The sequence below is a fragment of the Schistosoma haematobium genome, chromosome 1 (assembly GCF_000699445.3).
Source record: "Schistosoma haematobium chromosome 1, whole genome shotgun sequence".
Classification (NCBI taxonomy): domain Eukaryota; kingdom Metazoa; phylum Platyhelminthes; class Trematoda; order Strigeidida; family Schistosomatidae; genus Schistosoma; species Schistosoma haematobium.
Genome location: NC_067196.1, coordinates 76,565,894 through 76,581,170, shown reverse-complemented (window position 1 = coordinate 76,581,170; position 15,277 = coordinate 76,565,894). Strand labels below are relative to the sequence as shown.

General features: G+C 31.3%; 1 protein-coding gene across 1 annotated transcript in view; it reads left to right on the top strand.

The window, feature by feature from the left end:
- Positions 1-12,646, top strand: part of SRPN19 (Serpin (serine protease inhibitor)) — a 59,133-nt gene extending 46,487 nt beyond the window's left edge. The window contains exons 11-14 of the mRNA XM_051209724.1: positions 2,073-2,576; positions 5,628-6,216; positions 7,756-8,283; positions 9,178-12,646. Coding sequence (XP_051075183.1) covers positions 2,073-2,576; positions 5,628-6,216; positions 7,756-8,283; positions 9,178-9,180 — 1,624 coding nt within the window. The 3' untranslated portion in view covers positions 9,181-12,646. The remainder of the gene's footprint in view (positions 1-2,072; positions 2,577-5,627; positions 6,217-7,755; positions 8,284-9,177) is intronic.
- The last annotated feature ends 2,631 nt before the right edge of the window (positions 12,647-15,277 follow it).

The following is a 15,277-nucleotide window of genomic DNA, read 5'->3' as shown; positions in this document are numbered from 1 at the left end:
AAAATTTTGTTTGATTTAATAGTTTTGTATATGTTCAGTTGTGAAGAGTTGACCAAATTTTGATGCCGTGAATCATTGACTAAATTATAGTCATGACATTTTGAGATATTTTTGTCATTTTAAAAAGCATAAGATTACTGCCTCTGTTACAATGCTAAGATGTGTTTATAATTTATGATTAAAAAAGAAATAACTAATGAATTCAATAAATTTACATTTATTCATTAAGTCAATGATTGATTGCGAATAGATTCACCTGTTTTATTTAAAGAAACATGATAAATTTATCTCTACGTGATAAATATATATCCAAGTTAACACTGTATTAGATTTGTGATACATTAATTGTCTTCGAAATGTAGACGGTCAAATTATTCTGGTCATTTAATAACTAATCAACTTATAAATTAACTTTAATGTAGTTACATATTAAAGTTTGTTTAAATATCGAGTTTATATCGACTGTTACCTATACTCCTAAACTATCTTCCCAGTTGGTTCCGATAACTCCAACTACTTTGAAATGTCAATTGGAACAGTAGATTGAAGGCGAGAAATATGAGTAATAGTTTTATTTCATGGTTTAAAGAAACATGAATATTTATGGAGTTACACACGACCTCGGGCTTTTGGAAATTTCTGGATCCATGCTAAATGTTATAGTGGTGAAGGTAAATATCTTATCAAAACCGTAGCACATGAATCCTTGTTTTCTAGATGCTTCCGCGAAGATCCTATTCAATACTGATTAGATAAAACTTTCCCTGATGCTACTGGCAGCTAGAGACCATAAATCTTACTCGAGTTTTGAATTTGATTCCAGTGATTTTTAAGAAGGACTTCAATCATTTTATCTTATAGGTTTGTGTTTTTTTCCAATTTTTGTTGTTATGATTTTGAAACGAACATTAACATTGAAATCCTCAGTTACATCCTAAAACTTGTGCGTCAAATATGACCGAACACATCCTGAATCTCACTGCTAGATAATATCCAACGTTAAGTTAATCTGCCCAGTTACGAGTTTTTTTTAACTGTTTTGTGGTATTGTCTAATCCAATACAATGTATTTATTGATATATAGTGCACGATTTTCAGCATCTGTTGCAATATTAAAACTTTGAAATTATTGTATTTCAGAGTAGCGTTATTTTTTCGCAAAGCTTTAATATATCACAGTTCTATCAGTGATCATATCTATCTGACCCATAGAACTAAATCTTTGATAATATAAATGTTCCGGAATTCCAGTTAATATTTTGGGATACAAAAGTGGCCGGACTTAATTCGCTTCCTCTATTTCAGATCAGTGCACATTTTCTTATCTATTTACATGATAAGTTTAGTATACAAACAATGCGTAAAAGAATTTGATTCTTCTTATTCTCTGATATTAATTTTTACTGTTCTTTTTTGTTCGTGTCGTCCAAATATCATCAGTTTTCTTACGATCGCTGCGTAGCAACCGATGGTTAGAGACGCTGAATGACATGGCTCAAAATCGTTTGCAATGGCGCAGGTGCATCCACTCTCTGTGTTCTCCCAAATTCTAATCTTCTGAATTCTTCATGTCCCTTTTTTCCTCTTTCCAAATTTATTTCACTGGATTATACTCTTTAAATAACATCTCCAAACCCTAATCTTCCCGATTACTGCTTATACTCTTATTACCTCTACCACTATGGGATTTGAATCGACAACTGCATCTCTGTGCTAATGTGGTGTGGCAACTCGAACTGATGTACGTACGTACGAAGTTCTATGTTGTTACTGACTGACTGACTGACTTATGATCGCTGCTCAATTCTAAACTTCTAACTCTTTAGCAGAGTCGCTAGATCCTATAACAACCACTGAATTGTCATCTGTGAGTAAGTGACTGTCTGTTTGTAATAGACTACGCGATTCCACTCAAATCATATAGTGTCTAGTATTTTCAACTCCTAAAAATTACATCTTTTCGCTAGAAATTATTGTAGAGTGTTTCGAAATTTTCTTTTCAGTTTAATTCTACACAACAATTTCAAATGATTGATTAAAACTTACTACATTTTATCTTTAATTTTCTTTAGTTCATTACTGATGAATAAATCTTCAACGATTGTTTCCTCTGTACCTGTTAACAATTTCTCGTACACCATCGCTAATACTTCAATGATGACAACGACAGCACCCATGAAATCCATTTCAAATGAATTATCTTCACCTCAGTTATCGTCATTCAATAATTTATCATCTGTTGCTATGAATAAATCAAATTCAACATTTCATAAAGAACCGTTAAACATCAGCCCCATGATAAATACTACGATAACAACATCAGGGGCAACAACAACTATCAATGAAGATAATTTGTCAAAACAATATACAAATGAAAGTATCTTTTCATCATCGGCAATTCCAACAAATGGTAATCTTGCTACATTTTCACATTCATCATCTTCAGTACATACTGAAATGTCAGGACAGAAAAATTTTATCCCATCAGCCATTAATTCTAATGTTACTAATACACACTTTGTACAATCGAAATTGGATACAATCGTTGTAGAAAAAAAGATTTCTGATGATGAAAAGTAATACTGATTTTATCTATTTAAATTTTTTGTGTCATTTCTGTTCATTTCTATTTGTCAGAAGTCAGTAATTCATGAACACCGTAAAACCTGCCATTTATACATATCCATCTATCCGAGTTATCGCACGATCATCACTACATTGAGATGAAATTATCAAGACAAACGTCGGAATAGTGAATTAGTAACAACATTAGTGGTAGTATAAAAAATTAGGTATAAACAGTATGATTCGAGAAAAAATGAATCCGCTAAACAAAAAAGTATAATTTAATTTTAAAACTGGGATTATCAGTCATGTCACCCAACACCAATCAAACAGTCGATGACTTCGTGGACTGGTGCTAAGTCTTGATTTGTCTACCCTCAACTTCCTTCAAGCTTTCTCTTACACCCACAAGCATCTTTCGTCGAAAAGTTTATATAGTAACGGCAGTCTTTTAAAAGTTTGGTCGTATATATGTCTGTAGGACATGAAACTATAATTCAGCTGAATTTGTTCGGTTATAAGCAGTGGTTTCTATGATATAATTGAAATCATTATTTAATGATTACAAGGAAATTTCTTTGACCAATGAGTTTTTTCATCTCTAGTACACCAGCTCGTTTGTTGTAAATTTAACAACATTTCGAAATGATGTTCTATAATAGTTCGTTAGTTTGTTTGAATTCCGTTTAAATTAATTCCTTCCAGAGATGTATTTTCTGTCAATGGTCTTATAATGCATATCTGTTCTACTGTTAACTACTTGTAGTACCGTTTTATTCTACACTTGTTTTGTCTTTTTTTCGGAAATATCTAATATCACCAATAAGTTGAAATGGTACAATCCATACATTTATTTTTATTGTATGTCAATTCACGTAATCATGAATGTGTGGTAAAGAAAAAATGTACAAGCCAAAATGCACTTCAAATTAATCTTGTTATCTTTTTGTAAAACACACACACAAATAGAACACAATTAGAAAAAACAATTTTATAACGGTTGAATGATTCATTCAATTATATGTGATGTTACTGTGTAGATACATATTTTTTCTACGTAAATCCCAATTTTCATATTACATTTGGATCGGTGTAGTTAAGATGAATAATAACAAGCAATATTTCATGATATTCTCCTCCTTTCAGTATTTAATGTTGTAAATATACCATTATTTTTTATCGATACTACTTTGTCCCCTCGTTTTACTACATAGAATAGTGAACTAATTAATTAAAGCACTCATTTTTCAACTAATATGTTATAGGTTCGAACTCCATCTACTTTGAATAATATTACTAGAATTCATAGTGGCTTAAAACTGAATACATAATCATACACTTAGTAAATAATTCACTTGCATTTTCACATGTACTCAGCTCTTATATACACTATGTTGTTCACGAAGAGAAGCTTGAATTCTCCACTCAAGTAGCTAATGATGATTATGCCTGTTTGTTTGGATTGGAGAAGGGTCAATTTATTCCTAAAGTGATTCCGTGAATAAATTATCACAGTAGACTACAGTCACACCGCTAATTTTGTTAGTCGATTTCGCTTAGCATAGAACACACTGAACTCGTTCCATCTAAATCCATTATATTGATAAACTTCAAATGTACTGTTTTTCTTCTTCATAAAACGAGACCTCATTTAAAATAATATGAGAACTAAACTAACTCTTTGTTTAGGTCAATGTGTATAAGTAAGTTGGTCACTGAATAGATGATGTTGCCGCGTACACACCAAGTTCAATTGTTTTCTTTTTTTAAAAACAAGAAACAAATACTCTACTACTTGAATACGCTCATGTTTTCTTATAATAATGTGTTGTTATTGTGTTCTTTTCGTATATTCATTGCAACTTGAAGAGATGATAATTTTCTAGTGTGAAATAATAAACAATCATTTGTACTCACAATACTTTTTAACATAAATAGATCGTTATTCGTATTCAGTATTTATCTAGGTATAATCCAGTCAATTATATCCTAGTTACCACTATTATTTCTAGCATAACCACTTCAGTTAGTAATAAATAATAATATTGATGATAACAAAAATTATTCTACTGAATAATACTAACTAATAATTAATCAATATTGATTAATTCATCAAATTAGGTCATGATATTTTGTCACTTACATTGTTATCTATAATTAGTTTAACTAAATCGCCTATGATACAACCATTCAAATAGTTAAACTAAGCGTGAAATAACCGCCCCTATAAGCGATATTTGTTTGCTGCTGTAAATCCTACTAAACGTTTTTATAAATAATTCAACTTGTGTTTACAATTAGCAAATTTATGTGTTCGTCTCTGATCTATGCTTTTTTTTATGAGATCTGTTGTTATTATCGTGTTTCATAAACTATAGTCACCGTAGAATGGATGGTTTCAACGTGCTACCTTATGAATTTAAGTTGACTGCCTGAACTATTAAGTCACATCTTAAATAAAGTTAATATATATCTGTGTGTTTAGATTAATTTTGTTGGTGCACAATGATACTTAATTATATATTTTTAATATTGTCTTGTTTGGTAACCAAGACAATTTTTTTCAATATAATTTATGCTATTTTTTTGATAGTTTTGACAACCTCAATCATGAAAGTTCACTGCATTATAACCAAAATTCAATCAATCAAATCGGTCGAGAATATCTGTAATAATAATACTTTCTTGTATCTTTTGCACTTGCTTCACACGATCAATAATAAAAAAAGATGACACTCTAAATGTGAATATTTTCCTTAAATTTGTTATAGTTAGACTTTAGTTTATTCGTTTTTTTTATATTTATTATAGCTTTTCCGCTCCTAGCCACCAATTTATCTGTTCTATATTGATGTAGATGCATTATGTCATAATATCAGAAATTATTTCATTACTAAAGATTATTGAAAAAAGCAATAAGTATAAAGGAATTATGAGAGATGTTCATATTGGTTTATTTGTTATTAATATTGATTTTGAGAAATCAATGTCAAGTTATATATTAATGGTGACCTAAAGGTGTATTGATTATAAGATCAATTTTTCCCCTTATTTATTTATAGTTTGAATCCTCAGGCTACTTCAGAGCATGTTAGTTGTGTCACTGGATCATCTATAAAACCTGTTATAGCACACTCTGTCAGTGTGGTTTCTGCTAAAAACAATGTTGCTTCATCAGTTGATGTCAATAATAATAATTATAACATCCCAGATTTCCAAAATGTCAATTCATATAACGGTCATAATGTCAAGTCTACAGTTAGTCACGCCACAAGTTTATACGCTCCACAACCATATACAACAGTTAAATCCGATACGAATAATAATATTTCAAATGATATAAAGCCAACTTTAAACGGTTTCAAACATGTAATGGAAGATGATTCTCGCAAGATTGCTCATACTACTTCACCTTCAACTATATTAACTTCTGATTCATTCCAATCGCGTATTAAACCACCTTCGTTTACTGTAAAAACATCAGATTTAAACAAAATAAGCACTACAAAAGTGACTTCTACTACCGTTAAAGTCGATGAATCTTTCAGTTCCAACCATGTAACATATAATAATAATGATAATAACACAATGTCCAATTCATTTCATACTCCAGAAAGTATAAAAAATCATAATAAAATAGATTCTCCCGAAGTAAGTTAACTTTTCATGCCGAAAAACTGCTTCAATCAATTAATGCTCAACTGTCAAATATATTATATCGTGATATTCTGTTTGAACTTCACTTATAAGGACATTTAAAAATCGATAACAACATGGCAGTATGTATTTCCCTCCCTCACAGAGTTTGATCAATTACGATCATTAACGTCATAAACAGGAAAATACAAACCGTTAGAAATAAACTTCACACCCGTCTCGCAAGCTAGTGGATATCAGGACTCAGTAGTTCAGGAGATAACTCGTTGAAGCCAATAATCGTTTGGTCAGTTCTCGTTATCAATCAATGATTACATAGGAAAAAAGCTGTAAATAGTAGTTAATATATGGATAACCACAATTCCTGCATTTGTATTTGGCTGAAGTTTGTTAATTAAGCTGATGAATTGATTTCGAAGAGATATTTAGAATTAAAAATCAAAATGACTTGTAATTTTTTTGTTCAATTATGTTATTTACTTCAAGCCTTGGAATCATGTTTACAGTGACTTATTAGATACAGTAATCTACTTAAAAATAGAAAATGATTACAACATGTAAATTATTTAAAAATATCAAGTATCACATGTGAACTGTGCAGCAATCTATAGGTAACGAAACTAGAATTTATGGAAGACCTTTTGACGATACTTAATTGACCTTGAGAAGCTTCAATCATTTATCAAGTTCAAAATAGGAATATAAATTTACGTAAGCAATTAAGAATATGACTTTGCATTATAAGTTATTCTTATGAATTAGAGTTAGGTTTTTCATCGCGAACTGACATCTATAATGCTAAAACATTAATTAACCATATGGAGACTGAATTTCGCACAAAGTCCAAGTTTCGCTAGCTTAAATACGATTAGTTCGTCCATAGATTATGGTCTGACCGATTCATAGTACAATGAAATATCTCACATGCTGCTTTTACACAGACAGTTCAAACTAAAACCATTGGATTACTACGTTCTCTGTATTCCACAAAATTTCTATTTATCTATTATTTTCCAAATATCCAATAATCAAAAACTGTGTGGAAGGTGACATTACAAAGTTTACCAAATTGAAATATTTTGGTGGAGTTTTTCTCAACGATTTTGCGATTTATTCTTTCTGGTTTACTGACACATTATCATCGAAAAGAAAATTTTCTTTGTTAAATCATCTTTATTTCTTCACTGGTATGATGAATCTCTTTCATTATTGTAAACTTATTTATTATTTATTAAAGTTAGTTTTAGTTATAAACCAACAAGATTGGTACCCAGCAATTCGCATGGAAATTTGAGACTTTATCTCAACTATCGCTTCAGTTAAAAACACATTTCCTCTTTATTTTACATTAAGTTGATTCAATCTCTCCATAAAAACCAACCATATAATTCTGGTGTGTTTATAACTTTGTAAAAACTTGTTACAACTGTACGTGTACATTTGTGAAAAACGATGACATAATTTTTGGCGGCAGATTAGATAGCAGTTTATACAATGTTTCTTTGTTAATCATATTATTCCTTTTTTTCGTAGAAGAACAATACACCGAGTACACCACCCGTCGTATGCTCCGCGTCAGTTAGTGTAACTGGAATTCGTCCACCAAGTGGTATTAAAGCTCCATCTATTACCCCAGATAAAATGAAGTCTAGAATTACTACTAACGGACATACCAATCCTAGTGCCACCGACACATCAGTTATGTCTACACATGATGATGATATGACACATAACAAAAAACAAATTCCTACAAGCGTTGAACCAACCTGCGAATTGATAAAAAGACAAGAATCAATTACAGAGGATAGTTTAGAACATCCTAGTGGTTTACCTAGACCTCTAGGAATTTCACCTTCTTCATCTCATGGTAAAGTTCAATCTAAGCTTCGACCTTTATCAGGAAATTCACCGATCGCCAATTCTGGTATACCTGCACCGTCTATAATGCCACCCCTTGTTAGTGGACAATCTCATATGCCTGTACCGATGAATAATACTTCTATCCCTCTGCCTAGTGGAATAAAACCACCATCTCGTTCACCAAAGTCTGCATTAGCTAAGGTAAGGTTTTTCTTCGTATCTGGACGCTTGCTTCATAGTATTCCATGTTTTTTGTCAGTCGTTTTCTTTGAAAAGCTGTAACCTATTGGCTATACACTTCCAACCATACTATGACATTAGTAACCGACCAGTAAAGGCTTCTGAAAAATAATGCTTTTTTGCTTCTCGCTTTTTTCCCATGACATTCACTCACTGATAGAATTCAGAAGTTGAATTCAATATCCAATTCCTTAACAGTCTTTATATAATTAAATTTCGATGATCCTTTTTGAATTCGTCCATTTGATGTGGAAATATCGAAAGTGTTTACTAATACAGTGTACTTAGTGACCAAGTAAGAGAATTCTAAACGTATATCTATCAGTTCAGATTGTTTTGTTTCATATCCTGAAAGTTAATGATTCCTGTCATAGCTTTCGACACCACTAGTCAGGATCAGTAATGGAGTTTGTTTCGTCTTACTATGGTACTCCTCAATAGTGCTGATTCACGATACCATCCAAGAACGAAACGACCGTCCAGTGCTTCCAGGCTCTCAATGGTGGTCTAGTTTGGACTGACTCGTGAATTCAACTGTTAAAAATACTACAATCTTCACAAATCCTCACCCTGATAATATATTATTTTTGACGTAAGGGGTTTGTGGAGATTGTTTTTTCTCATATCTTGCATTGACTGAATATCTTTCGTCTAACCTTCGGCGGCACCACAGAATCACATTGCTGAAGATTCCTTCACGAGATTAAGACAGTTGTCTAGTGCCTTCTGGCTTTCAATAATTGTCTAACCAAGGTTAGTTCGCTATATAAAATATAATTTATTTTCTTCTTGTTATGTAATTATTTAACTCTCAGCATTGTACTTTGTCTGTTTTTTTGCTTACCCATATTTCAGTGATAACAATATTTAATTATAATTATCTGACATATAACATTCAATGATCCAGAAAAGAATCAAGTAATAGAAAGTCTTCTAAACAAAATTGGTTACCAGATACATTTCAATTTATCTTGTTTTTCCTTTTATTTAGTTATCATTCTTCTTTCTGAACAACTCTCTTTAAGCAAAATTCCAGTGTTGTTTATTTATTCCCTAATTCTTCTGATCTTTCTTTAGTCCTTCCTTTTTAATAACGATAATATTTATCAAATGATTTTTCTAATGGTATACACATTGTGTGTTTTTTTTCGTTTCTTTAACTGTTTATTATTCCGTTTTCTGTTATTCCGTTTGTTTATTGTCCTTCTCTCTTTTTTTTCTTTAACTTGATCATTTTATTAAAGACAAATATTGATTTGAAGTTTATATCAATATCCCCTTACAGATATTTAATGTGCACTAAAGGAAATTATTTTCAGTCAAAATGTTGGACTATTTATACATTAACATGAAACAGAGAAAATGGCTTCCTAGTTGAACAATGAAGTCATTTCATATCGTGTCTATGAAAAATTATTTTACAGAATATAACCACTATAATAGTACTACTGCACATTTCGAGTATTTCTCAGAATTAAAACATTGATTTAGCCTTTTTTCAGTTCACTTTCTCTTGTGGACCAGAATATTTTCATTAAACCTTATTACTTATTCGTATATACAGATTTCTAAATGTTTACTTCTTTGTTTGTGCGGCGAATGTGCTTTCTTTCGTTATGCAGCGGTTGTATAGACATCTTTTTGATTTTGAAAATACATTAATCTTCTCTAAAGGTGTGTGTGCTCTGGATTCCTCCTTTTACAAAAGAATTTCGGATAAACTATTGATCACTGGACGAACTTTTTTTTGCTTTTCTGTTCTTACTAATCAATTTATCAAGTTTGACTACTTCTATTCTGAAACATATAAGATAATTTTATGCCTTCGAATCCTAATACCTATTTTAGATGTTTACATTTTAATTTTAAAAGCAAATAAACTTGATCAGTATTCTTTTATTTTGTTTGTTTCACACTAACAAACTCGAAAACTTTTTCGACGGTACCATTTTTTATTTGTCATCGAAATCCGTTGCAAATTGCTTTTTTTTTCTTGCAGCTTCCTTTGTCAGTGTCATCTGACCGCTACTGATCACGCTTCAATTTCGAACTGTATTCCCTTTTTTCCTTACGACATATGTTTACCAGAGATTGTGTTCTTTTCTGTTTCTCTAAGTGAGCTTATGGGAATTCGATTTACAAACAGATTTAACAAAACAATAGGATGATTTTTTTCACATTCTATCAGTGATTCATTTTCTGTTTAAAAAGTATTATTGACTGAAATTTTTTTTAGCTCCTATGAGTCCACAAATTGTGCACTATGAATAAAACATATATTCATTGAAGTTGGTTTATTGTCCAAATATATGAATTAAATGATACTATATTAACATGTTTCTATTTAACCATAATTTTTGACAAAATTCCGTAATTGATTAACTCCGTCCATTGATATCTGATTGTACCTATTACAGATGAAAGAAAGGTTAGCTACAAAAGCTACAGAACTGCGAATAATATTTAAAATTCATTCGTTGAGATTTTTCAAATATATATTCTTCCTCTTTAATGAATCACATTAACTCGGCGCCCAAATATTGTGAAACTATTCGTTCAAATTTAAACGAAAGTTCTTATTCATAATACGTTTGAATGTTTGGTGCTGAATAACTGAAAAATGTAGCCTGTTTGATTGACTATTATTAGCTGATATATATGTATCTATGTCGTTTAATTCTATGAATATCTGAAGCTTCACTCTTATAAAGCTATTCACGTGTTCCGCTGTAATGTAACCTCTCATGGGAACTTGTTTCTTGACAAAAATATATGCCTGTGACCTAATGGCGATATCCAGGCAATTCACACTGGATGCATATATGCTAAAAGAGACTAAATTCCTGTCCTAAACATCAAAAGGAGGATTCAAACAATCAGCACAAATAAATTAAGAGTTCACCCGATTGAACAAGCTAGTGGCTATCTGAACTAATAAGCTAAGTCGATAACGTGATGGAGTTTGAAGCGAACGTCACCGATTCTGGGTTCTGGTGTGAACACAAACTCAGATTCAGGCATACCAAGCTGATGAAGATTCCACTGCTAGCGACCATCTAAATCCGCTTATAAAATTAAATGTAGTTGCTAAGGCTTTTAGATCTTTGTTAATCTAAGACAGTTGACTTCTAAGATAAATGTCCAGTGGATTTAACCAAAGCTGGAAAGTTTGAAGGTCCTCTAACCCTTTCCTATAACTTTCAGTCGGAGTGAACCTGCCATTTAGCGAAAAAACGTTTTCTGTATTTAAAAAAATCCAGGTTTTTCATGGCGGTCCAGCTTTAATTTACTCATGATTTCAGCTATTAAAATGAGTATAATAGCCACAAAACCCCTTCTAATATAATTCTTCATAATTTTTGTGAATCAACACTTTTAACCATAATGAATGCAGTTCTTGAATATGCTGATCGCATTTCTACTTTTTAAAAATCTTATCAACATTGATGAAGAGTTGTCTGATAAAATAACAACAGAAACACAAACAACAACCTTGTATGACCAACTTGTGTTATGAGCACTCAAATGTAACAACCCTAATTTACTACTGTAATATTTACCAAACGAAAGTGCGAAATTCGACTCAGTTACATAAACGCAATCATGAATCCTTGGCAAATTATTATTTTTCTTAACAAAGTCTTTGTTACATTTATCACTTTATAGTCTATAAAGATGAGAATTATTCCCTAAACTTGAGCATAAAAGCTCAGTTTAACCCTCATGGTCACAATAAATGATTAGTAACATGTTATTAGTGGGAGAGCTTTATCGATTATTGTGAAAAAGTCAAGTGAATTATCTATTAAATGGTATAAACCGTCTATAGCAATGAATTATAACATAGGTTGATTAGCAGATAAATTCAATGATCTGTTCTAACACTCAGTTAAGAATATTTTTTAAATGTTCAGAAACATCTTGTATCTTTAAAAACATTATTGTTTGAGATCATCTTAAATTTCTGGAATCAAATATATATTATCGCATTATATAACTGTTATAACTTGTGACTGCCAATGAGAGAGCAGTGAATTGTCGACCGAACCAAGGTCGCGTGAACACGTACGAGCAGCCTAGAGTCCTGATTGATCCTGCTTTCCGCCTAGCCCAGCCAGTTAAGTCCAGAACGCCAATCTCAGCCTCTGCAATATGAATCATTATATTCCAAACATGCTGAGTTTATATACCAATCAAACAGACTACAACGCAGCGTAAAATAGAAAACAACATTTGTACAAAATGTGGTTGTGAATGTGGGAGGTAGTGACTAATATACAGGGCATAATTCAAGAATGGTAAAACCTATACTAATAGTTCATAAGTCAAAATAAAGCTTATAATAAGAGGAACATGAATATGAATGGTTTAGTTATTTGACAATTATACGTTTAGTATTGGTCCATAAAAGGATCCCAACGTTACCACTCATTATGTTTATCGGGACCTATCAAAAACACATGGTCACAATTTAGTAATGAAAGAAAAGAATACTACAAAGAGCCAGTCACACTTCAGATTCCATACATCTTTTTTTTCATTATTTAAGAATTAATATTCAGCGTCAACTGGATAAACATGTAATAACAAAGTGAAATAGAGTTTTCTTGTGTTACGAACAGCATGAAAACCAACAGAAAGTATATATCATAATATGACCACCCTTGATATGAATTTCCTTAAAATCCTAATTACATAGTATGTGACATCAACCAACTCAGCGCGCGACAATAACTTGATGATAACAACAAATGAACATCATAATTGTTAGTCAAACAGATTATGAACTACTGAATTCCAATTTAAGGACTTAAAAGTAGTATAATCATCACAAAACTTGGAAGCATTAGATTCTATCTCTTATTGTTACAATTCTAGGGATTTTGAATCGGAAGTAAACCATTATTACTTCTTTTGGATTAAATTACTTATGACTTGTACAGAATCTCCATTAAACAATGTAGTAAATAATGAATGGATAAAACATTTTAATTTCATACTAACATAACTATCAATTTGTCAGTTTATATAAATCTCGATTAGTATGTACAGTATTTAAGGTTAAATGCTTATTATTGCAATTGTATTTCTGGATTTTGAAAGTGTAATTGAATATTGTTCGCTTAAATCATATCAAGTAACTGGATCATTTAAGACTTTAGAATAATTGCCTACTTATTATCGATCCGTAAACAATTTGAAAAAAAATGAGCGGACAAATGATTTATGATATTTATTAAAGTGACATTATCATTATTAAATCTATCGAAGTTTTTCCATTGTTTATGCTAAGGTTGTGCTAGATACTTTTATAACCAGGCTTACTAAGAAACGTATATACTATTCAATTACTAGATTGGAGAATATTTCTTGACCACATCGGATAAACACATTTTTTGTTGTAAAAATAATTGACTTGAATACAAATATACAAATCGTGAATACAACATTGTATTACCCAGTTTGTGAGTCTGAATTAGAAAGTAATGTTGATTTTCACTTTGGTTTCAGACTGAAATCTGCTCAAAATGAAATACCTTCACATTTAATAATATATAGAACCATTTTCAAAATCAAACAACTTTGTAATGAAGGGAGAATTCAATAATGCCAATCGATAAACATCTCATTGTATCAACAATTTTCAGAATTTAGGAACTTTTTCGTTGATTATTGACTTCCACTAGACTTCAGCACGAATAAATCTCTCTTTTTTAATATCAGTTAGAACGTGTGTATTTAGTATTTACCAGTATCCCTCAACCCTTTAAGTAACACAAGTAAACAAAATGACTGATCTCTATCTTTCCTCCTCCTCCTCCTCTCTCTCTCTCATGTGTATAATTCATTCTCATCATCTGAATGCTTTGGTTATTTACCAAACATCTTCAATGCTAAAAACCTATTATATTGATTACTAATAAAAAGTTATTACATTCATCTTATACTTCAAACTACCACCTTAAATAAAAATTCATTTCTCAAATTATTATTAGTTTTGTCACCAGTAATATAATTGTCACTCGTGATTTACGCAGTCATCATTTCTGCCAAATTATTTTTCAGTTATGTTATTTTCACCGAAATTTCATGTTAATGTGGATTGCTATTACATTTTTTGACCTAGTTGTCACTTATTCTCAATAGAGATTTTAATTTCAGCCAATCTCACCTCCCACTCTCTTTCTCTCTGTCGCTTTTGAGGATCATTGTTTTACCACATGCTGTGACCACAAAAAAGGCCTCCCTTTTGTTTAATGTCAACTACGTCTCTACAGGTTACTTTTATGCATAACTCAAAAGTGTCAATCTTATCTATTGTTAGTCTTGTTCAATATTGTAATGGAATTGTAAACCTACGAAATTGGATATCATAAAACATGTATTATACGCATACTTATCTTCAGTGATTTCATATTACACTTAAAAATTATTGTTTAGATATTAATTTTGTACAAAATTTGTGTTGCTATATTTTGAAGCTATTATACCAAGGTATGCTCTATTGACTGGTTGCATTGAAATTTAAAACTCAAATTAAATAAATATACGTTAGATAGAAAAATCCTGATTTTATATTTCTTCCTGGGTTGACATAGTTTGAGTGACGTGACATCGCGGTCATTATATTGGTGTGTTAAATTGTTAAAGGTAATCGATAGTCAACCGTGGACCTAGGTCCGCAAAATATACCTACAATCCTGGAGGTCTATGTCTCCCTGTAGAATCTGCATCTGAACCACCTACTCCCACAGTCGAATAGCTCAGTGGTAAAATTTCAGAATATGAAGTCGATTGATGCGAGTTTTGAAGGGACCATCAGTTTTCCAAAGATTATGGGTACACCTTATTGACAAGCGCCAAACGGTATGAAACCGGTATACAGAGCTTCTTGTCGATCAGCTCAAGCCACTTTGAGACAACAGTGTTTTGAATTTATCATTAACACTCAGCC